The 25,244-nt window shown below is 37.8% G+C and overlaps 2 protein-coding genes across 5 annotated transcripts in view; both read right to left on the reverse strand.

Moving 5' to 3' along the window:
* Positions 1 to 98: 98 nt before the first annotated feature.
* Positions 99 to 1,845, reverse strand: LOC113116471 (lens epithelial cell protein LEP503-like). Its single transcript, XM_026284661.1, has 2 exons — positions 1,169 to 1,845; positions 99 to 615 (listed from the first exon to the last, which is right to left on the reverse strand). The coding sequence occupies exon 1, from the start codon at positions 1,365 to 1,367 to the stop codon at positions 1,176 to 1,178; it is 192 nt and encodes a 63-aa protein (XP_026140446.1). The 5' UTR covers positions 1,368 to 1,845; the 3' UTR covers positions 99 to 615; positions 1,169 to 1,175.
* Positions 1,846 to 1,945: 100 nt separating this feature from the next.
* The window catches only part of shc1 (SHC (Src homology 2 domain containing) transforming protein 1), a 34,205-nt gene continuing 10,906 nt past the window's right edge, over positions 1,946 to 25,244 (reverse strand). Inside the window, exons 2-13 of one of the 4 annotated variants that reach the window (XM_026284656.1) lie at positions 16,964 to 17,727; positions 16,175 to 16,245; positions 13,328 to 13,391; positions 11,989 to 12,108; positions 10,693 to 10,746; positions 9,481 to 9,532; positions 9,095 to 9,221; positions 8,193 to 8,352; positions 6,193 to 6,250; positions 5,771 to 5,884; positions 4,685 to 4,920; positions 1,946 to 4,598 (exon numbers count right to left, since the gene is read on the reverse strand). In XM_026284656.1, the coding sequence (XP_026140441.1) occupies positions 4,470 to 4,598; positions 4,685 to 4,920; positions 5,771 to 5,884; positions 6,193 to 6,250; positions 8,193 to 8,352; positions 9,095 to 9,221; positions 9,481 to 9,532; positions 10,693 to 10,746; positions 11,989 to 12,108; positions 13,328 to 13,391; positions 16,175 to 16,245; positions 16,964 to 17,569 (1,791 nt within the window). In that variant the 5' untranslated portion in view covers positions 17,570 to 17,727 and the 3' untranslated portion in view covers positions 1,946 to 4,469. Of the gene's footprint in view, positions 4,599 to 4,684; positions 4,921 to 5,770; positions 5,885 to 6,192; positions 6,251 to 8,192; positions 8,353 to 9,094; positions 9,222 to 9,480; positions 9,533 to 10,692; positions 10,747 to 11,988; positions 12,109 to 13,327; positions 13,392 to 16,174; positions 16,246 to 16,963; positions 23,974 to 25,244 lie in introns of those variants that run through there. The other 3 variants (XM_026284660.1, XM_026284659.1, XM_026284658.1) reach the window with 3 other exon arrangements.

Raw genomic sequence — 25,244 nt, forward strand, 5'->3', positions numbered from 1 at the left:
CATAACCTAAACAACCCCCCACCCAAACTCTATAGATAAGTGACTCTAAACTGGCGTTTAGTGTAATGCATCAGTTTACAATATTTATTTGCATAGATCATCTGATATGCTATCTGTTTTCAGCATGTATTATAACAATTTGTATACATTTGTGTAAAATGTTTGATATGTATTCTAACACATATTTATGGCATCTGTTGCATTTGTATTCACAAATGTACTTCTTGGTAGTGCAGTAATGTCTTTACACAAACTATTAGGCCCACACATTATACAATCATAGTTTGTACCTTAAGTTTTAAACCAATTAAAAATCCTCGAGACCTTTTTTTGTGAGCCATTTAAAAAGAATCGCACAATCTTTTATTTTTATTTTTATTGTACAATTTTCTCAAACAGTATCATTGAAAACATGTTTGAATACCACCAGAATGTTGACAGGGACGTGGTCTATATTCCTCCTATGAAGCCTGGGTGATGTGCTGCTTTAAAGTGCATTGCTACAGCAGCCTCTAATATTTGTGAGGCATGAGTGTTTATGCATGTGTGAAGAGATCTGGATTCAGGCCAAAGCATCAACACATCTGTGATGAATCATCCACCAGCTTAAAAGCACTGAAAAAAAGAAACATCATAAATATCACTGTACAGCTGTTTGAAATATCACCTGACGATTAACCCACTAATTTAGTAATATGAAATGTATTCAGGCTTCAAAAAAGATTCAGATTTTTTTCAGTTGCATAGGGCGACCTCTAATGGTAACATCACTAGATTGCACACACTTACTCGAGGTCGAGGCTAAATGTGAGCCTTCTTAAATTCTTAAATAATCTACATGAATTGCCATTCGAGTATTTTTAAACATTAACCTCATATATTTTAGAAAAAGTTTATTAGATAGTTATCGTTTACTTAAATCAAATTAAAATGATTAAAAATCTTTTTCAATAACTGAAATAAAACCAATGTGTGTGTATATATATATATATATATATATATATATATATATATATTAAAGAATGTTGGTAAGTTTCTTACCAAGTTTTCTGAGTTTCTGGTCCCAACACTGATTGTTATTAGATGGTAATTTGGCAAACATCATAAAATTACTGTTATAATTTCTATGATTTTTTTTTTATTATAAATTTATAAAGATATGTTTTACCTTTTTCTTAGTCCAGGATCTCTTTGATGCACCAGCAGCAGAGCAAGAAGTAGAGGCACTCTTTAAGAGACTGGATAACTCCATAAGCCACATTCCCTCCCAGCAGGTTCTTGCCATGGCCCATCCTCAGAGCTGCATCTCTCAGGTTTTGGCCCAGTGAGGGGGGCATGGCCTGGGGCAGCGGACGCTGTGGGTGCATCTCACGCCACCGCTCCACGGTCGACTGGAGAGCGCGAGCGATACTCGAAGGAAGGAACTGGAAGAGACCAGGCCAGGTCCTTGTTTGCCGCTGCGCGTTGTGGGTCTCCACTTTTTCCTTCAACCGTAACGTCTCTTCAGATGAAACCCTGGAGCGAACTGACTCCTGTGTGTTGTGGGATACACAAACCCAGTGCCCCCTGTAAAACGGATTTTATTCAGCTCTGGAAAATGCCAGCTAACTGTTCACCTCCTATTGCACAATGGCCTCACAACATCTCTCATCTACCTATTGTTCATCTCTAATTCCTCTAATGTGCAGTGAAAGGACCTGAATAACAGTCAAAATATTCACGCACAGTGTGCAAACAAATACACATTTTTTTGTTATAATATTATGAGTGTGAAAATGAATGATTTACGTGAATTAATCTTGAAGAACAATCACAGCAATAAAATTCTGAGACCTGGGTCCACAAACCCCTTGAGCAATAGATTTGTGTTTATTAACTAACTTAAAACTGATCTAGATAAAAAAAAAAAAAAAAAAGTATTAGGCGAAATGAAACGCACCAAGGTGAATGATATATGTATTTATATATGTAATCTATCATTTGATACAGGTGTAAACATTATGTTTTACCCAAAGAACAACAACATAAAAAGAATAATTAAAATAATCAAAAACATGTATTTAAAAAAAAGAAGCAACATATATAAAGGCAAACAAGAATAAAGCCTTTGGCTTAGAAAATAGCAACCAACCAACCACAACACAAAAGTCATCATTACCACAATAACAGGAAGTGTTTCCATGCAACAAAAGGCCGCTGTGAAATATGAAAATGAGCAAACAGTTTAGTGGCGAGTGAGAGTTGTAAAAGCCAGATTGTTCCAGACCATTCCAGCCCTGCGTATGTATGCATCCACACACACAGACTCATAAACACACTTTGTTTAAACTCCATTAGCAGTTAGGGGCCAGATCCGTGATGCTATCAGCACATAAAAAGTCTGACGTCAAATGATTAGAAAACCCATTCAATGCATTAATTTGAATTACAACAGGCTAAAACTCACATTAGCATGAGGCTGGTCGCATACAGTTGCGGCTGGGATCCATCTGGATTTATAATGTGAAATGAATGTTGACCACTGACTCAAAATCCACAAGTTACATCCATTAAAAAGACTAAAAATAAAACCGTTGCCCAATTCAGATTCATAATGCATCCAGATAAGGGTCTTTGTACATCTAAGCAAATCCTCAGTCATTTACATAGATTTGTGTGATAAACACCAAGTGATTGCATTGTCTTCAGAAGAGCATGTCAAATCTTACACTTTTGTTTTCTCACCCAGTACAGTCCTGTGAGCTTGCAAATTCCCATTTGACACAGATCCACCGAGTGTTGAGCTATGAGCACAGGCAAAGCTTATTTACATGCTCTTTTACAGGGCATCTAATGTCGGTTTCTAAATGAGAGATAGAAGAAAGTGTTTTTGCAACATAATGGGATACCCACAGACCAGAACTAAACTAAACACAATAAGAACAGCATAGCAGAATTAACATGCCAAAGAAAACGAAGACTGCTTTCCCAAAACCTGCACTGAGCCGGACTATACTTGTGTCGTTTTTGCAGTTGATTATATTTTCAGTTGTGTCTTTTCCAGAAAAGAAAGTGTCATGATTACCTATAGAATCACAAAAGGTGACTGTTTTTTTGTTTTAGTTTTTTTCTCTCTGTGTGTCTGTGTTCGGTAAAAAAAGGCACAATCAATTTTAAAGCAAACAAAGATGAAAAAGGTGGTTTCCTGTTTGTGGCTTCAACAGAAACTGAACTTCAGAATTCATTCGGAGTGCTTTTCCTCTTTCTGGTGGTGTGTTGTTCAAATTCAAAGTGATTAAAGTGAACCTCTAAAAAGGATGCATGTATTATAATACACATCGTATCCTCCTCCTCACGCTTTCTTTTATAACTCAAGTCTCCGAACGTACAGAAGCAGCCGACACCTCGATACACGTGAAGATCGATTGTCAATGCGAACAGATGTCCACAAGAAAAAGATAAAGAAAAATAGAGCCTCCATTTCCCAGAATAAAACCATCCCGATGACGTCGTCAGCTGATCAAGATGACATCACCAGGACAAATATAGAGTTCTTAGTTAAAATTACATCATAAGAAGGCTTCAATCAGTTTCAAACCTCAGACCTTCAGTCCTATTCCCATGTCCACTGATTGCACTTCTTTTTTTATCGTCCCTTTTGTCCCAAGCTGATATATGATGTTATGCGAAAAGGGAACGTTCCCTTTTTTGTAGTCTCTCATAACGGACAGCATAAGTGCCTCTTACCTTCTGCTAATTTGCATAAGGAAAAATCCACACAGCATCCGTGATGCTAAAGCTTTCACATATGTTCAGGGCTCTTTCCAAATGACCAAAATTCCCAATTTTTATTTAGGTGGGGGGTGGGGGGCGGTATTCACGCTCGGAATTCTGTAAAGGGTATTGTGAGGGTGTGAATAAGAGGCATTTTGTGTGGTTTGTGAAAATCGGGAAAGTGATTCCGGTGGGAATTGTGTATACGCTGTGAAAGGCGATGTCTGTGATTGGAGAATTAGCTCTGTATTCTCTTTAAAGTTTTGCATATTCATCGAACAGTCTTGCAAGATTTCCAAACGACCGCAACAAAAAGCTCTATGATCACTAAGAAGCTCGAGTCTTTGGATTTGGCCCACTGCACCAGATGTGAATCTTTAGAATGCTACAAAGGTTCTGCAATTGCAGAACATTCACATCAGCTCTCGCCTCGAAGAATGCCCGGGCCTGTTGCCATGGTTACAGGTTCAAGATATGATGTCGTGCTTAGGAAGTGATGTCACATCCATTACGCATCTGTGTTTGGCTTTTTGTAATCGCGTGTTTCAGTCCTTGAGTAGAATGATTGAGGTGGTTGATGCGGTTTCTGTAAAGATATGATTAGCTTACACTCCCAGTTGGAAAAACTGTTTTTTTCTCTAATAGAGTCTGGCAAAAAAAGTAGGAAAGGGAGGAGTTTTTTCTCTTAAATGTGTGGTGGAGAACATGTTTTCTTCTCACGCCCGGCGATCAACTGGCTGCTGTAGACACACCTCACTTCCTGCCGAGATGATTGGCAGCCGGTTGTCCATGTGATAGCTAATCAAGTGACTGACGCTCTCGAAGCGGTGGTCTTTGGTGCGCACCTATGACAGTTAAACATAGGTTAAAGAATTATGTTTTGATAAGGGGAAAATACTGACAGTGTGATGTATTTGATCATATCACTCACCACTCCCTCTGGATCCACCAGAAGCAGGTGTTTGGCTTGGCCGCCCTGCTGTCCAGTGAGGACGTACTGGCCTGGTGTGGTGCCTGACTCCCGCACCAGGAAGTCTCCATCCTTGGTCAGGAGTCTTTCGGCCTGCCTGCGACTTAGAGGTCCGTGGAACCAGGGCTCGTTCTGCAGCTGCTCTGCCAGAGGGGGCGCCACAGCACCTGACACACCTAAAGCAGCATCGAACGGCTCTAAAAGATAGAGAGCACCATCATTTTATTTTCAAAGAAACTAAATGAAAATACTTTTTTCCTCACTTTTTTTCATCAGATATTAAATAATTTCATTTACCAAGGATGAATTAAATTGATCCAAGTCACAGTAAAGACTTTTTGCATTGCAAAGAAAAATTCATTACAGATAATAATGTTTCCATAAAAAAAATCCTAAAAAAAGTTGTAATAAAAACACATAAATTACTTACAATTAACAATTAATGTTTCTTGAGCAGCAAATCAGCATATGTGAATAATTTCTAAAGCATCATGTGACACCTTCGACATCTTAAAATATTAAAAATCGAGATCCGTTATTTTATATTGTAATAATATTTCACAATATCACTGTTCCTAATTATATTTTTATCAAATAAATGCAGCTTTTGTGGGTATTAAAGATCACATTTAAAAGCTTTTTTTTTTTACTCTTACAGACCTCAAGCTTTTGAATGCCCTTTATGTAAATATCAATGTAAAATATATTAAAATATGAATAGTTACATTTTAGCATATCAATGAAAATAATAAAAATTAAGTTTTAAAATTGAAATAAAAAAAAGTCTAAAACAGTTAATAATGCTTTCACTGATTTTAAACATCTGTACTGTATGCTATTGTTATATAAATGCACAGAAAAAAAATCTTCCTTGTGTTAATGTAGTGAAAAATAAAGTGGAGTACATGCTTTAATGATGATTCAGTACATTTTTACAAATTTTTACTCTGATAATGGAAACAAGTTAAAGCACAAATACATGAATATCAAGACATGCATCATAGACAGATATTTTTCCAACAAAGTTGTCTAGCATTAGTTACTCACTCATGTCGAACGCATCTTTGTGAGCATTTCCATTGGCTGCTGCTGCTGGGAGGCGGGATTTATCCACATTGACGTATGAAGGGTCATCAAGGAAGCCTCCCTCCTTGACACCCACTGAAAGAGAGAGAAACAGAGGACTGAGAGGTGAAGTGCACTTAAGCGCTGCCATTCTGAGTCGTATTGTCAGCAAGGCCGGCGATCCAAAAGCCACCTCTCAAAGGAGCTGAGTAATAGGTTTGGGCAGGGTCCAACAGAAAGCAACGAACAGTGAAAAAAAATAGAAAAAGCGCTGACTCACTCTGCAGAATGACAGCCTCAGCTGAGAGAAAAATTAAATGAAGGGAAGTGCGACAACATAAGAGTGAAAAATACTATGTGGCACTACGAAAGGAAGAGGGCAGGGGAGCTTGAGCAAACCTGACCTGGTAGAGGAGGCAGAGGCTGCTTGTGAATGTCGTTCTGGCTGGGCTGTCCATAGGGCTGTGGGGACACAATTGCATTAGAGTGGAGTGTTGTTACTTAACGAATCATTCTAATTCACTTCTATACACTGAATCATCTTTATTGTTTTCTGAAGACAGTGAGCCTTAGTTTGAACTGAGTGACTGCTTTGGTGGCTTTTCTAGCCTGTTAAGACTGACTATGACATGAGCCAAAAGCATTTGTTTAAATAAAAGTAAAAAATAAATAATGAATGTATAAATGTATAAATTAATTATTATTGTTTTAACAATAATTAATTAAATAATACATTTAAATTATATATATATATATATATATATATATATATATATATATATATATATATATATATATATATATATATATATATATATATATATATATATATATATATATATTCTTTAATGAACAGGAACTTCAATGAAGAGCATTTATTTGAAATGGAATGATTTTACTACGAACACTGATTTATTGCATCTTTGCTGAATAAAAATATTAGTTTTTTTTACCATACTTACTAGAAACCTTTGAATGGTAGTGCATCATGTTTTCCATAAAAATATTAAGCAGCAAAAGCTTTCTACTGCTGATAATTGTATTTAAAAAATAAAAAGAAATTTGAGAATTAAGTCTGCATAGTAGAATTATTTCTGAAGGACCATGTGCCAGTTAAATTTCTGCTGAAATTTCTGAAAAATGTAGGGATAAATTATATTTTACGAAAAATGGTTATTGTAAAGTGTTATAATATTTTATACTATTCCAGTTTCAATATTACAATATTAAAAGCTTGTTTTGATCAAACAAGTCAAATCTTGGTGCACATTAGAGACTTAAAACATGAAAAAAAAGGTTCATTATTCCAAACGTTTGACCGCCAATAAGTGTTTCCTGTGTCTTTATTGTGTAGCTTGACAAATGCTTACTCATGCTTAGCAGTTCACACAATCGAGGAAAAATGAAAGATCTTCTTTGGTGCCATTTGTAAGGAAATGCTTATGATGCTTAAAGGGTCATGAAACCCCAGACTTTTCTGACATTTCGTTACATCATAGTTTTAGCATCCGATAATTTTTTATGTTGGAGAAAAATGGTTCATTTTAAGCATTTTTGTGCCATTTTCAACTTCCGGGTTTGAAATCTACATTGCCACGTCACAAACTTTTGACGTCAACACAAAGGACTTTAGTCCATCGATGACCCGTTATTAAATTATTCATGAGACTGCATGTTCTTATCCAATGAGAAGACTCTTCACTTAATTATTCACAACAGCATGAGTTAATTTGCTATGACAAGCTTCAGACTGTGAGATTGTGTACATAAACCGAGAGAAACGTTCATGGATTGAAGAAGAGTGTTTGTTTTTGTTTTGTAATAAGAGTTTGGCACAAATGCAGTTCGTTCACTTAGTGAGCTTAACCGTTTTAACAGCTTCGTGACACGACCCGTCAAAAGGCTTATATAAACACTGCAGAATAAGACTTAAAAGTCAGCAGAGTAGCAACAGCGCATTCATATACATGTTTTTGATACAAAGTGCAAATGGCTGTGCATTTATTTGTGTGTTTAACTCGTTGACAGTGAATTGAAACTGTCTAAACCCAAAGCTGTGTGTGTTGTCGGTCTCCTCCGCTCTGCAGTGCACCACGCACACATTAGCGTTTTCTTTTTTTTAACTGTGGTGAGATCTAACCTGTGCCGAAACAGGGGGTTTCATGACCTTTAAAACACTTAACTGAATTCTCTTTGTAGATTTTAAGCCATACAAATTTGAATAAAGGAAAAGACGACTTGTTTCAACTGCTAACTAATCAGCTCTTTTTAACACGTAAAAGTTATTTCATGATTCACTCATAACACATAAAAACTTTGTGATCATGAACAAATTCAAAAGACTTAAAAACCCCCAAGGCCAATGCTCGTGCAATGCTCATGCTCGTACAAACGTGTGTCTCACCAGCGTGGCTCCTGTACTGTGTCCAAGACGGCTCCTCATGTCAACCAAGCCTCCGGGTGGAGGCTGTTTACCGGGGAAGTTATTGTAATACGGAACCTCTGGGGGTGGAGGCAGGTCCTCTTCCTCTTCCTCCCAGGCCGACCCATCGAAAGGAGCCATCCTAAAAGGGAAATAAAAGATAGTATAAAGATAAACATTACATTTACATGGAGATGTATTATTTACATGCTGTTTAAGGGATGGCCGATGATTTGTATTGCTTTGTTTGAAACCAGGAGGAAACAACTAGTAGGAACAGACACACGCTCAATAAAAAGGAAGTAGGAACAGTAAACAAATAAAATATGCTCCAAAAACAACTTTTTAAATTGATATATATATTTCATATATACTTATTTACAGTTTAGTTTAAGTCATTCTTATGTGCTTTTTTCAGTTGTATAAGTTGTATTATATTTCTATTAAGTTTCAATACATTTTAGCTTCAGCTTAAGTTTTGAAATATAATTATATCAAACTTATTTCAGTTGGAGAAAAAAAAACATTTGTAATAATTTTAGCTATAGTACTGTACTTCAAGTAGTACTTCAATACAGTACATTAATACTTGTTTTCATAGATTGTGTGTTGAATATAAAAGTATATTTGGATTATCTGTCAGAAATAAGGCAAAAAGTCCTCCGTAATAAGATGTTTCTCAGTGAGTGAGACGATGCGAGTGCGCAGTGCAAATAGACACAATGCACACAAAATCTGTAAACAGACATACAGGACATACTGGGGGTTTCCAAAGACCCTAGGGAGGTACCATCATTAAACAATGTACAAACACTCGTGTAAACACACTGACATGATGTAAATGTTTGCAGTACTTGTTTGAACAGGCACATAAACGCTCTCACCGATCATGAGGGGTGACCAGTTTGGGGGGGTTCTTCAGGTACTGTTTAAAGCGGAGCTCAAACGCCTGGCCGATGGTGCTGATGACCTCCTGAGCCAAGCCCTCTGAGCATTCCAGGATATGACATGCTACAATGCAGGAAGTGACCATCAAATATATTATATAGAAGACACAAGTCATAGGCAAGAACAAGACATTCCTTAAAGGGACCGTTCACACAAAAATGAATCATGTCATTCCAAATCTTTCAGGATCCCTTCAAAGCCAGAATAAATAATCCTGCATATAATTAAGTAATCTAGTATTTAACATCAGTTCAAATAAATGAAGCATGAAAAGCAGTCATTTACATTTACTCAGTGTGAAAATGTCTTGTCATATTTTTACCTCTCTGATTGACAGGGTCTTTGGCGACGTAGGCAACATACTCTGCTGTATCCTGGGGAGAAACAGAAAGAAAGGGATGGAGAAGAAGAAAGGAAGAATGAACAGGAGGACATGAAGAGAAATCAGAGCGTAGACACAAAGATCAGAGGGACAAGCAGAAGATAGTAAAAGTAATTTAGTTGAGGCAGTCTATTCACTAAAGGGCAGGAAACAGAAGAGGAAACAGTGTGGGGGGGGGGGGGGGTGGCAGATGACTAAAGACAGCAGGACAGATGAATGAGACGAATGAACAAGGAATGACGGAATGGGAGTAAAGCTGACAGAACCAAGAGCAAGATGAAAACCAGGAAATAAAATGTGTGTAGGGATGTATCCAATAACTGATCGATGAAATGTACATATTTATTTATCTAATAATTAGAATATAAAATCGGAATGTATTTTTATGCAATATTAAATGAAATTGTTTAAATCAATAATTAAATAATATATTATCTATAAATATTTAAAATAATTAGCATATACATTTTAATTAATTATTTTCTAAATTATTTGTTTTATTAGTTCAAATATTACATTGATCTATCCATCTATCTATATATCTATCTATCTATCTATAATTTGTTTTGAACAATTAGTGAATAAATTAATTAGAAAATATGAATTTAAATATATATATATATATATATATATAATTTTCTATTAATGATTCAATAAATAAATAGTATATAAGTTTAAATTTAAATGTAATTTTTTGTTTTTTTTTAGTGATATTTAAGTTTTTTTATAATTACTAATTCACTACTTACTAATTCAGACATTAGTCAACTAGTTGCTCAGGCAACCCACCAACTAATTGATTTCTGAAAATATGTAGTTTTGCACATCCCTACTGATGCCACTTTGTACTTCAATATGCTTTCAAGGTCCTTGAAGTGAATGCAATCATTATTTGAAGAGAGAAGCTCCAACAAATGACTACACGGAGCCATTTCATTTGTAAAGGTGATCCGAGGGCACATGGCTGTTGTGGACTAGCTTTCCATGACCATCAACTTGGCTAGGTACAAAACAGATTTGTGCTGCAGTTCATTAAATTAACAAATAAAAAACTTAATCTGAGAAGTAAACAATGATAAAAAGAAAAAGGTAAAAAGGTAAAAAGAGAAAGAAGAAGTAGAAAGAGATATTGAGAGACAGGACGCGACTCACTGGATCTCCTCCTGATGCAAAAGAGATGGACTGCATGTGATGGTTGGCGATAATCTGTAGGGAGAGAGGGATGGAGAAGAGGACAATGTGACAAAAAAAGGTGCAGTGGGCATGAGATGAAGAATGAACAAACATGGAAGCGAGTGAAAGCAAAGGATGGACAGAGAGGGAGAAAAAGGAAGAAATGATGTGGTGAGACTGTGGTCTAAGAGAGGAACAGAGCAGTTGTCTGCAGTAACTCTGCATGGTTTAGATTCATTAAGATAAACACACAACAGCAGGGCAATTACTCCAGGCCTTATTCTGGGCTCCAGTCAGCTGCCTGCTGATAAACCTCACTGCGCTAATGTGAAACACACTGACATATAACTGAAGAATTAGAAGTGAGGAAAAACGTCCTGTGGTGCAGCTGTAAACAAGCCAGAGGAAATATGCTCTGCTCCTGCCCACTACGCCAACTTTACACAATCCAACCGCTGGTTAACATATCAACTTACTTAGTTAAACGTCGACAAATATCTGATCAGCCCCTTGAAAGACCCAATGCAGGCTACTTTAATATACTTCAAATTTGAAATGCACATTTTTTTTTTTTTTATAGCTGCAGTCCAAATAAAGATATACTGAAGTATATTTATTAGTGCTAAAGTGGAACCATTGCAACTATACTTAAGGTACACTTTGAAAATCTTGTATTTAAAGACTGATATTATTCAAAGATCATACAATCCTCATCAATAGTGATATTAAACAAACACATTTTAGTCTTAATATTAAGAAATGTGCATTGTGCACTAGTACTCCTCCAAATAAAGTTTTATTATAATTTTTCTATCAATAAGTTTTGAGTGATATGTCAGTAAATATGTTATTAGGTTTGGACTAAGTATGAACGAATTAAATTATAATGAATCATAGGATTAATTCATGCAGTGTATGAATGATGAGTGTAGAAGATCTTGTCAGCTTATTTAGCACTAACAATGTGTGATCAGCCAACCAGTTTATACCAGTTTACACTTTTAAAGGGGAAATGAACCTACTTTAAAAAGCTTGCTTCTAGCGGTTTCTACACATAGCACAACTCGGATATGAGAAAGTATTTTAAACATAGAAAAATGGCAAACTTCACTTTTTTTCAGACATACTGAGAAATGTTTTATTCAGAGGAAGAGATGGCATAATTCAGTCCATCCCATCCTGCTGTGAAGGGCGTCATTAGCTGCGGGTAACAGTGAATTTCACACAGCAAAGACGGCACTGTATTCATGTTTGTGTGCATGTGTGACGCCTAACCTGTTTGCAGTCGATCGCCAGTAGGTTCAGACTGCTGGTCGACACGGTGAGGCTGATTGTCATTCCGGCAAACTGGAGATTACTCTTCCCTAAGATGGAGGAGAGACTACGAGAAGAGGGCTGCAAGGAGACAGAAATAAAGAGACTTCATTAATTACACCAGACCAAAAAAAGTAAAAAGCTAAATATTTTATGATAAAAAAGATTAAGCCTAAATATTTTATGAAAAGAGATTTCAATGGGAAATAGCGAACATTTTAAAAGGTCTGGTCTGTCTGAGGTTTGTTTGACCTCACATTCAGTGCCTATTATCATCACGTCAGGTTTAGTCAATCTCAATTTTACACTACCATCCAAAAGTTTTAGGGTCCGATTTTGTATTTATTTTTAATTAATACTTTTATTCAGCAAGGGTTCATTAGGGTTCAAGGGTTTATTGTGCTCCGGGTCGAAATAGTATTTTACACTATTAATGTTTTTTCTGCATTTCTGATCAAATAAACACAGCTTTGTTGAGTATAAGAGACTACATTCAAAAACTTTTGATGAGTAGTGGAGCTTTTAATTAGGGATCTGTGCTAAGCACTTTTTTGCCGTTAACCTACAAAAAAAATAAAAATTTGCAACATAGGCTTATATGACGCAACATGAAATACCAGAATAAACTAGTTTCACATGCAGTAACAGCAACAAACACTTACTATTCAGTCATTCTGCCTGAATCCAGACGGTTTACACTTTGTGGTTTGGTTTAAATTGTGTGTAAATACAACTAAATAGAATAGACTTAAAAGTTTTATACTACTACCAATAATAATTCTGAATTAAAAGCCATTATTAAAGGAAAAAATCAACATGATAACCCAGAAATCATTTTATTTTCTGTGTAGAGCCACTGCAGCAATGCTGTCAACTCAAGCCGGCTGCTGCAGTTACACTGATGCTCCACTTTTCATCTGTGCTTTGTGAAACAGACCTGTGTTGATCGTGACCAGGGCAGACTTTGGCTCCTCACACACACACACACACACACACACACACACACACACACACACACACACACCCTATGAGCAAATCGAAAGAGGTATTGCACTGCATAACCTCTGAAACCAGCCATAAACCAAATACCACAGTCTGACCAGCTGAGACACAACACTTTGAGCAAACGTGTGAATGTGTGTTACATTTAACACAGCAGTATGTTTACTGGAAACTGGTCAGGCCTTCCTAGAACACAGTGAGTTTTGTGAGCTGTACCTGTAACTAACAAAAGTGCAAATATATTGCGCGGCTGAAAGTCTGTGTCTGAGAAAGTAAGATAAGATAAAGTGTTGAATACCTTTCTTCTTCGCTGAGCTCCTTTGGCACCTGGTACTGCCTCACACACCACTGATATTGCCTCCCTGAAATACAAACCAAACGCTTATAAATGTACACACATGCTGGGTGGAGATTGCGAGGAGAACATAATCAGATTGCTAGATGAGTCTCCATCAAACTCCTTTTCACGCATTCCTAAATTTCATATGGCTGAGGGATTATTAGATTAGACACATGCTCCAGTCATTAAACTTCCTGTCATCTCACACATGCAAGCAGGCATACACACAACAAAACACTACGACTGCTACTGTTAACAAAAAACTATTATAAAAGACAAAAACTATTTAAAATAAATAAATAAATCGATAAAAAATAAATGTACAAGAGAGAAGAATAGACTCAAACTATAAATATTCACCAAAATATATACAAAAAACATAATTATTTCAATTAATGGTGTGATTAATTCTAAATCTGATTAACTGAATGGTCTGATCTACATCTGAAGTCTTACTTTAGACTATAAATGTTTCTGTCATACAAAACTCCCTAATTAAACAAAAAGCTTTTTTGACTCACAATCACTGCGTGGTTAATGCTGTGGAGTCGATTAACGCGTAAACGCTTTATGTGGCATTTTCTCCTGATAACCCTGAAAAGAACTTAAATTACACTTTTTTGCTTATTTTTAATGTGTTGTCATTAGCAAAACAGGTTTGTTCTTTGTTGTTTCCACAAAGGTGTCATCTTTAAACACTCAACACTGTTGTAGGGCTGCACAATTTGGGGAATAAAGCTAAAACGCTTTACTCTGAAACATGTTCAACATTTATTTATTTAATGAAATTGCAGACTTGTGATGACTAAATGGCAGCATATAAAATTTATGCTTTTTAGTGTTTTAACTTTTATTTACTTATTTATATAAATAAAAGTCTAGAATTATTATATTGATTTTTTTTTTGGTTACTGACCACAATATGAAAATAATTAGTTTGGGTTTTGGGTTAACCACAAATATGTAATATAGCTGCAAGCAGCAATTAAGGGTCCAACTCCAAATGCAAAATTAGGAGCTATGCATGGCATGGAGCATCAGACCAACTGCAACAAGGAGTAATTAAAGCAAGTTTAGGATGATTTGAACACAACTTTTAGTAGTATGAATTAGTGGCTTATCCTTTTTGACCAATAGGTGGCGATGCTATCGACTCGATGGCAGCTACAGCTGTAGCTATCGAATATATTAGTAATCGAGGATTCTACCTAAAATCCCATCGATTAATCGGATAAAATGTGTTTTGCGCATTTGATGTGCACATGCGCAGTAAACCCGGGTAGGAAAATCTGACGGGCAGGATAAAATGTCATGACACAGTTTTTTTTTATGTTTTTCAGACAATAACTACTCAAGATTTTGCTTTAGTATAATTTTCGGGACAATTAGGGCCAGACTCAGGATTCGGGAAAACAGTTTAGATGTCGGGACTGTCCCGAATTTTTCGGGACATCTGGTCACCCTAATTTAAATAGACTGTTCCGGCTTAATATTTACAGATATTAGTCCATATCGTGATTTGATGTAAGTGCAATTACCTATTTTTTATTTATTCATTAAAAATTCGCCAAATTCTGTGCCATTCCGCGTTAAACTCTAAATTCCGTTTTTATGACTGGATTCCGCGATCTGTTAACAATTAAAAAAACTAAACTTTGCAATTTTTGAATTAGCATAAACAAGAGTGAAAATTTGGACAAGTGGTGGTGCTAGAGAGTTTGAGATAGACTCCAAATTTTCTGTGGTTAATGTTGAGGCTTTTCTATCAATATACCAAATTTGACAACTTTCCCGCAAGAGGAAAGTGAAAAAAAAAAAGAAGAACGCCCTATGGATACAACAGGCGCCTAGGCACTTTTGGTACTTGGCCTCTAAATATAAGGGCATATGAAGGCCCTACTTAAAAAAAAAAAAAAAAAAAAATATATATATATATATATATATATATATATATATAATAGATATATAAATAAAAGTAAAAACTATTTATTTTGTGTATATTTTGATTTAAAAAAAAAGGTGAAAATTACATTTCAAATATAGAAAAAAACACAAAAAAATTGTCAAGTTTTCTAAACCACAGTAATGCACGCCCCCCTAATGTTTTTTCTTGAATGGATTTCACCCTCCAGTGAAACTGAGGATTATGCATGAAAACAGTTTATCGAGCAGCTGTTACTGTCAATATTGAGAAGCAAATGTGTGTTGCATCCATTAACAAACATGCACACAAACAGGGAAGAAAAGGGTGGAAACCGCAAGGGTTCCAGAGGATTCTATTATAAGACTTCATGGTTACACAGCAGGGCTGATGCCATTAGAACGCCTTCCTTCTTCCCTGTTCTCTCTTACATACAAAAGCACAGCATTTCAGTGTAGAGTGTTGCTTTTTGCAAATAATGTGGTTTAATACGGGAAGTATTCTGCAGTTTTATAGTCCTTCACTTTCATAATACTTTATATGTGTGCACATCTACATGCATATTATTCAAAAAAGTGTGAGAAAGGAAGAGACCGAATGGGTGTGAGAATGAGAAGATGGTTATATTTGTTCATTATTTTAGTATGTCTCCCTTGTGTTCTCTCTCTGTCACACTCTATGCAAGAGCAACATGAATTTTTCATCAGAGGAGGGGTTTTTAACCAGACCCTTGCAAGAGAATATATGTTCGTGCACATGTGCATGAGGATGTGGAGAGAATGTATGATTAAATCAATCCTGTGGGATGCTGTGGATATACATACACTGGACATTTGAGCGAATATGAGAGGAAGTGCAAGCAAGAGTGAATGTGTGTGTGTTACCTGGTAACCTGAGTTCTGGTGTTGAAGTCCAGTGCTCTCATTGACTGTAGCACCTCCACACAGCCCATATACTGCAGCAACAAAGAAAGAAGACAAACCTTCAGTCACGGCACTTCCTGTGCTAGCCCTCCAACCACAATTGAGAGCACAGAATATGGTTGTGTTGCACAGTTGCCTTGTGTCAAGATTATTGAGTTGGCCAGGCAGCTGTCGTGCATGTGGTTAAGTGCGTGTATTTGTTTTATGAGAACTGATGCTCAAATTATGAAGCACTAATCAAATAAAGCAGTTCTCAATGTAGTTCCTGCCCATAGAAAACACCACACATTAAAGAAAACAATCCATTAAGTAGATAAAATGGACTTGAAATAAAATGGACTACGCAGAAGCAATGTTTTTCATTTTCAAATTAATGTTTCACCCAAACTCTACTACCAACAGAAATAGTATATGGGTGTTCACACATCTGTATAATCATTAGTGCCCGATGGATATGTTTATTTTTTATTTTTTTATTATTATTTATTTATTTATTTATTTTTTATTTATTGTTTTGGGCTGTGCCTGAAACGACCCGTTATACTGTTATAGACTGTTTCATCGGGCACATGTGATTGTTGCATATCTTGTCAAACAATGGTAAAAAGAAATGAAAACCAGGGCTGGGAAGAAGAAACAAAACTATGCTACGTTTCCCAAAAAATGCTGTAAGCCCAAGTTGATCATAGCTCTATTGGTTTCATGTTTTTGAGAAACGCAGCCCTAGATGGACAGACCCATGCATCTTACCCTGACAGTGTAGGAGACCCCAGTGGTGCTGACCACACTGTCCGAGTGCAGCCAACCTCGGGTGGGCTTGTTGACGAAGGAGCCTTGTCGTGTCCACTCATCTCCGCCGAGCTGGCCCCCTTCCACACGGGCCCGCCTTGAGGCCCCGCCCAGCCGGTTCATATCCTGTGGGGGACGAGGAGGAGGAGATGGGGCTGTTAGAGAAAGGAGAGAAAGAGATGAAGTGGGAGGAGGAGAAGAGTTGGTGGCGGAAGTCCCAGTGTCTTTCGGAGACTCTCCCAAACCTCCCTGACCACCTGGCACATTAGCCGGCTTGCTGGAGGCCTTCAGGCCTGGGAGCAGAGTGGAAGACACACCCAGCCGCAGGGCTCCCATCCTAGGGAAGAAGGAGCAGAGGGTGGTGGGGCTGTTTTCAGCCTGCCGTGGAGACGAAGGGGGGAGAATGGGAGTGAGGGAAGAGGAGGAGAGAGAAGAAGGGATACCAGGAGGGGTGAGTGGGGTGAGAGGAGCAGAAGAAGGCAGAGAAGGATTGGATGCCGTCTCATCTGTTGAGCTGAAGGAGTCGCTCCTGAAGGGCGTGTATTTGGTTTTTGGGACGAGCTCCATTGGTGTCTCAGCCGTCTCAGTGTCCACTAAATGTCCTTAATTGTCTCTCCACGTTGCTCTATCACAATCGGTAACTTGTCTTCCCTTGTCTTTTTTTCTGCATCTACTGATTCCTTCATCATCGCACAAGAGAGAGGACAGTGTGCTGACTGTTCAGTCTGGGAGAGTATCAAAAACAGGATGTGAAAAGAGATGAAAAGACATATGCAAAAAAAGTACTAAAGTTTTCAGCTGCTGTCATACACTGCATGTAGGTTTTGCATCAGATCTTAAGTCTGCATAGAGCTTCTCAGGACACTGTGAATTACTAAATATAGTATGATTGTCATGAAGTTATTGGTATAGTCATATATAAGTGCTCCAAACACAATCTGGCTTGGTAGATGTGTGAAAGAGAGTAGTATTAGGTTTTATATGCATGAGAGTGTTTACGCGCGTGTTCATTTTTCTTTGCATGTGCTGGGTTCCACTCTACTAGCTCTTGTCTGACAGACTCCCATCAAAAGCCTATTAGCTGCAGCTGAGACTTTGAGAGAGGAGGCTTCGGTCAGACAGACGGATCGATATAGAGCAAGAGAGGAAGAGAGCAGGAAGAGATGGATGGAAAATGCTAAAAGTACTGATCCAGTGAATGTGGCTCATTTAATGATGAATCAAACTGCTGCACTCAGTGATGATTAGACTGGCGCAGATCAACATAATCCTCAATGTTTGGTTTAAAGACTTAATTTAGTCCAGGTGTTAAAAAACAAACAAAAGTACACCAGGGATCCACAACAAGGCGTACATTGACCTCTAGGAGGACGGTTTATTTTCATTTTATCTGAAACTATCCTATTTTTGTGGTAAAAATGAAATAATGCATATAAATATTATGCTAAATCTGAAGCTAAAGTGCAACTAAAGTTTCATTTCAACAACAAAAAAATTTTTAATATGATACTATACAGATTTTACTATAGGCCAGACTTAAATTTAACACTTAATTTCATACACTTTATAAAAAGGGGACCTGATGTACACTATCTAGCACCTAGATTACATGAAGTCTGAGTACATGCAGGTTTATTTGGACCATAAGACTAAATCTACCACCTCCCGTCCTGTCACACATCTGAAAGCGCTTAGTAGTGACACATCACCATCTTTTCCTGTCACTCCCTTTCCCTCCTCCTCCAAATGATTTTGGGTCCTCTGTCGCCAAGCCGAGCTCTATCCCTATCTTTCTCTTCCTCTTCCTCTCGTCTTTTCCAGATCACCTCTGCCTGCGCTACTTTCGCACCCTCGGCGCTCGTCCCTTTGAGTCTATCCTCCTCTCTATCCTTCCTCTCCTGGAATCCCTCCCTCAGCCTCCACACCGTGTATCCAACAGCGTTCCTCCTCTCCTCCTCCAGCTTCTGCCTCTCCAGCTCTCTCTCCCTCTCCAACACGCTCGCTCGCTTCTTCCAGATAATCTCTCGCTCCCCCGCGCCCCCTCCAACGTCTTCTTTCCCGTTCTCCAGGCTGTCCTGCTACTACTATTTTCCTTAAAAAAAAAAAACCTAAATACACCTGAGCCTCTTTGCGATCGCGCGATCTTTGCGCAATAATTCACTGAAACAAAAAGCTCAGGGACAAACTAACTAATTTTCGGTTATACACACAGATAAGTAACCCTGATAAACAACAGTTTGTAGAAATACAATTTACAAAAGGACAAACTAGACTCAGAAAGCCCTGAAACAGTTAAGTCAAAGATAAATATGGCTGTATAGAAGATAGCATGGGTTTGAGCACCATTTGGAGAACCACTGATTGTTTGGTGTGATCTGTGAAGAAGTTAAAGTGTGACAATCCAGCCACGAGGGAGCTATGATGTTCCTAAACACAATCAGGGTGACGGTAATAAGACCTGATTGGCCAAATCTGAAGTACCGCCTCCAGAGATCTGCTCATTAGATGCCAACTTAAAAATCAATCAGTTGCTCTTTATCCTAAATGACACCCTAAAATCAGACAAACAGTCTTGAATTGACAAGTTCTTTATAGATCTGTTTCCTGAGTGAAAACCTACCCTCTAAACGCCACTTAGCAAAGTCAAACACTGAATTTAACCGCACCAATGCTCATCCCTGTTGTAAAGCACTTTAAAACCTCTGACAGAGAGGCAACAGTCTTGTAACCTCTAACAGTTCTGAGCTAACAGACCAGGGTCCTCATAAGTGATTAGCATTTATAGACCATTAACAGTTTCTACTGGTGCTGTGAATGCCAGTTTATAGCCAAGTCCAGCTGATTTGAACCAAATCTAGTCTTGCTCTATGTACAATTTTGTTCACTGCATATATTTTACATTAGAAACCAGAAAAACACCATGAGCTTCTATTTTTGTGGCTTACTTTGTCCAGTCAGGTGTTTCTGATTGTTTTTGTACTCTTTAGCACCACAAAAATCCTCAGGGCTGCAAAAAGATATAGTGTCTTGCCTCAGATGTGCATGAACAAATGCGAGACATCCCAAGTTGTTCCAACAGATGTGACTGGCAGTCAACGAAGCGGCTCTATTATCTCGGCTGGAGTGCGGCAAGACCCGAGGAATTTATGTGCACTCCCCTGCATCTACGAAGCACCACGTTAGCAGTGCCATTAGGCCATTCTTATGGAGAGATCCCCCAAAGAGGACCTGTAAAGAAAACCACTCAGAACTGGCTGACAATGCGCAATAAGTTACGAGACAAAGTTCGTAAACTGTATCATGACGACATGGCACAGAACCATAAGTTTAGTGCGGCAGAGATCACTGTATTCAGTATAGTCTGAACAGCTTTGAAAGGTTTTTTTTTTTTTTTTTTTTTTTACAGTGCACTTAGACAGAAGTGTCCCAGACTTGGCTGTATTTCCAAATCGCTCATCGTGTCATGGACTTTATTGACGTCAACAACATGGCACAGAAATAGCACAGTGTTTAGGAGAACCTGTACAGAGAACAAGAAATCTGACTATTAAAACAAACAAACAAAAAATAAACATTTAAATAAGAGTTTAACGCACTAGGGTAACCTAGCTTGGGTGAAGCACCTGTCGGGTAGGACCGCGCCAAAATCCCTGTTTTGATATGATGGGTTGTTTCAGAAACCAGTAAACATGAGTGAATGAGTTGTCAGCCCAACAGTGGCTGCGATGTATCTAAAGGCCAAGAGGTTCTTGTTGGTCTGAAGTGAAACCAAATGCAAGTCAACCAACCACACAGGGAGACAATTTTCAAGCACAGGTGTAGAATAATGTGAGCCGAAAAGGCTAATCTCATTGCCCTAAAAGTAAACCAGATGTTGAATTAGTGCAGTTGAGCCCCAGCACAGATGGAAAAACCTGAGTTTAACTACACCATTCTAATATAAAACATCATAAATCAATGATTTTGAGATTGTCAGTGAAGAAATAAGTCCAATGTTGGCATCTCTTGATTTAGAGATGACCGAATGAACTAAAGATTCAGAGCAAGAACCTTGAACCCTCATAAGGTCTGAAGGCACGACTCTTACCTAATACTGGCGAGACTGAATGTAGAGTGCGGTTTAAAGTGTAACTTGGGATGCTGCAACACACTGAAGTTGTGAAAGACAAAGCGTGAGACCTTAACATGCCAATGAAATGGTTGCCATGGTAACAGACTGAGGAAAAAAACTTGCGAGACAGTGTCATGACACAACCCAAACCAAATCCGACAAGTTTCGCCAACACAAAACCTGTCGGCTCGCTCCCCGTCCAATCACGAGAGCTCAGAGCCAGCGTGAATCAATGTTCTGCAGCGAACGCTGGCACACGACGGGAAAGTTCACCACAAACACTACAGCGGTGATCAGTGTTGACATCCAAACTCAAAAAGAACCAGACGCACATCTGAACACATGTACAGAGTGCAGTCGTGGCACCAGTCCAAATGAGAAAATCAAAAATTACACGAGTATACACACTTAAGACAGACTCATGTACACTTTCGACCTAAAGACATCAGAATTAGCTAAAGCTAAAAATGCTATGAAAGCACCTGTTTATACACTACAAAGAAAGACATTTGAAAGTTTTGTATAAAAAAAAACCTGATTTCTGTCTGCATAACTCTTAAGTAACAACAAAAACAATGTTTCTTTAACATACATCAATCACTATGTACATTAAAAATACAAGAGTTTGTAAGTTATCCAAAAAAGAATTTAAAGGGTTTTTTTGTCCTCACGGTCTAGTTGCTGCAGAAAGTAAGAGTGATAATTCATCCACTAAATCCTTGGATTAAAAAGAGAACGAGAGAGACACATTTTAGGTAAAAACGAACAACCTCCATGTTCAAAATCATAATAACGTAAATAATTAAACAGTGCCAGACAATCCTCCTCCTTCTCCCTCACTTGATTTCTGGCTCAGTCCCCTCCCTGAAAGACAAAAACACGCTCTTTTCTTTTATCCTTTTCTTGTGTTCTCTTCAAAATCACAAAGTCACACTGGCTCCCTCGTTCAGCGTCAGTCTCGTCCAGCCTCACTTCTTTGGAACGGCGTGATGAGTGGCACAGCGGTCTTCTTTTGTCCTCTCCTTCCCCCACAGTCTCTCATCCTCTCCTCTCTCCACCTCCGTCTGTGTGTGAGGAGCGATGTAGCCAACTGTCCTCTATTCTCCTCTCCTCCCTGTCAGGTCTATCATGCTCTCTCTCTCTCTCTCTCTCTCACACACACTGATGCTAGTGCTGATTCCCCCTGCACTCCTGCCCCCCTCCTTCAGTTCCTCTCTCGCTCTCTCTCTCCTTGCAGCGTCAGTCATTTATGCATTTATGAGAGTGTGCATGCATGCACAAGCAGCCGAGCATCTCTCACTCTAATGCACACAATTATGATGGGTGCCAAAGGAGAGAGAGAGTTAGCGCATCAATGGATTGAGGGAAAAAGCGGATGAGGTGCATGAAGTCTGCCCTCAATGCTCCTCCCATGGTAACTTAAGAGCAAGCAAGTTGGGGGATAGTCATTTCTGTCTACTTCCTCTTGGTATTTCATAATCCTTCATATAATTCACATGGGGTCATATTACTGACCCTTAAAGATATAGATCACCTTGAAATAAAAATTCAGACATTAATTTGCTCACCTCGTGTCGTTTTAAACCTGTATGACTTACTGTATTTCTTTTTATCCATATAAAAAGTCCAATACAAAACTAAATGGGACCCCAATGACTTTCATTGTATAAAAAAAAACCTCATTCAGTTGGAATGACATAAGGCGGAGTCAATAATGACAGAAATGTAATTTTTGTCTGAACCATCCTCAACCACATCAAAGAGCCAATGCCGGACAAAAGCAAAATGCATGTCATTTGACGCATCCTCAATGTTATCTTGCCATATGCGCTTACAAATCCAGACCGACCATGCAATAACTAGAGGGTTGATTTGTGAGTCATTCAGTCGAGTGACCTGAATTCAGGGTTACGGGGAAAAGTCAGCTGAACTACAAATCCCAGAGTGCACTCTGTCCATGTTCATGCTTTCTAAGGACACGGGGGACTGCCTATTCTGCAAAGGTGCATCGATTCTTTTTTTTTTTTTGCACTGCTTCTTCCTTGTCAATTCTCTATGCAGAAATGTCCATTCGAAACGTCTGGAGGGATTGAATATTCGAGCTTAAACACGGTTGCATCATGGTCCTTGGCTCCAGGGCATGGCATGTCTGGCGAGCACACACACTCAGAGCAGACAGGCGGAGGGGGAGGGAGAGAGAGAAAGAATACGAAAAACACATAGGAAGGAAATACAGCAGACAAACATTTACAACAGGGCAAACAAACACATAATTAATGCAAAAAGACAACAGATTCAATTACACACTTAAGAAATCAGACAAACAAAAACAGCAGGGCTCAATGATAAAGATGGTGAAAGTGTTTTGGTCCAATTGACATAACAGTCACTCGCTCTCTCAAACAAATACATCTTACATTTATTGGTGTGGCATAACTTAAGCATTAGAAATTGTTGTTGCAAATTGTGCTGATGTAAATATGTCATCACCACAATAATGTTATTTAGATCTCTGACATAAATGAGGCTTCACCAAAATCCAAGAATTACTGGTGAAAGTTAGGGGTGCACAATATATTGCACCATATCGGTTATCAGCCAATTAAAAAAAAAAAAAAAAATGTAAAGGTCATTTAGATTACCTTTGCTGGAATCTAATCAGTTTATCTTTAAAACATGTCATTTAATAACACCGTAAAAAAAAGTAATCGTTAACATATTTCAAAACAAATATCCGTTTTTCAAACTGTACATTATAATGTTGTGATGCCTAAATCAACTGATTTTTGATTTGAGAGTTTTAGTTTTAGACAACATACTACAGAACTTTATATCAGCTATTAATCAGTTATTGGCCATTACATGAAACAATATGATTAATCAGTACTGTCTAGAATTTTTGCATCCTGATGGAAGCCTGATAAAGAGATAAATAGTTAAAAAATATGAACAAATAATGCATTTATGCCTTTATTTTCCAGCAAAAATATATATTTTACAATTATTTCATAAAAAATTATTTGGCACACACACCAAATTTTTTTTAACATTTTGTATTAATTTATTTATTTTTATATCACAATTCACGATTTTATCACGATTCTGTGTCATTAGGAGTGCACGATAAATATTGACCGATAATTAATGCGCATCTCGTTATAAGCATGGATTTGTGTAGCTTGTCAGTTAACAACGGCTCTGTGTAGTGACAGCTGCTCTATGTGAAATCACACATCTGATGGAATTTACCACTGATTAGAGAACCGGCTTTACTGACGAGATGCGCATTAATTATCGGCTGATATTCACCAAAGTGTTTTATTTTTATACCATCATTTACTCACTCAAAAGTTGCTTCAAAGGTGACATATCATGAAAATTTTACTTTTCTAGGTTTTAAAGGTACAATTTGTAAGATATTTGCAGTAAAATATTCAAAAACCACTAAGCTAGTGTCATATATTTTGTCCAGCTGATTAGTAACAATATCTCTAATGTTTTCAACTACTTGTAAATTATGAGAAAATTCCCATTTTAAACAGTGATACGGGGCAATGCAGTCGACTGTCAATGATGTTAGTTACCCTTTGTTACCGCCTTTATTGACGTAGAAACCACATGACAACAGTGGACAAATGCGGAAGTAGTGTCTAGCACCCAGCAAACCACTAGCTTGCTTTAAGCAGTTCCTTAAGCGTACGGGCCAACCAAACTTTTTTATTGTTTTGATAGTGCACCCTCTCGTGGCAGGCCCTCCAACCTTGATTTCACAAGCATCAACGGTGTACCAGTTCTGATGCCATGGTGAAACTTTGAGCAAAAAATGCTAGCTGTTCTGTCTTTGGCTGCACAGATGAGCACAGAATACTATTTAGAGTCCCAGCCTCAGAGGAGACAGAGCAGAGGATTTATTTATTTATTGTATATTGCTGCTGCCACACAGATCTAAAATAAACGTGATTTATTTCCCAGCTGTTTAGCTTCACAGACATAACAGACTGTTTTGTAACTTGTGTGTTTTTAACATTAACTTGTGTGTGAATGAGAACTAGTTTAGTACTCAGAAAACTGTGTATCAGAACTTTCAACTTATATACTTTAAAACGCACGATAAACATGATAATCAGAACC

The sequence above is a fragment of the Carassius auratus genome, chromosome 16 (genome assembly GCF_003368295.1).
Source record: "Carassius auratus strain Wakin chromosome 16, ASM336829v1, whole genome shotgun sequence".
Taxonomy (NCBI): Eukaryota; Metazoa; Chordata; class Actinopteri; order Cypriniformes; family Cyprinidae; genus Carassius; species Carassius auratus.

What these genes read in the sequence shown, in the direction of transcription:
- LOC113116471 (XM_026284661.1), bottom strand. Translation starts at nt 1,367, where the DNA reads ATGCACCCACAGCGTCCGCTGCCCCAGGCCATGCCCCCCTCACTGGGC.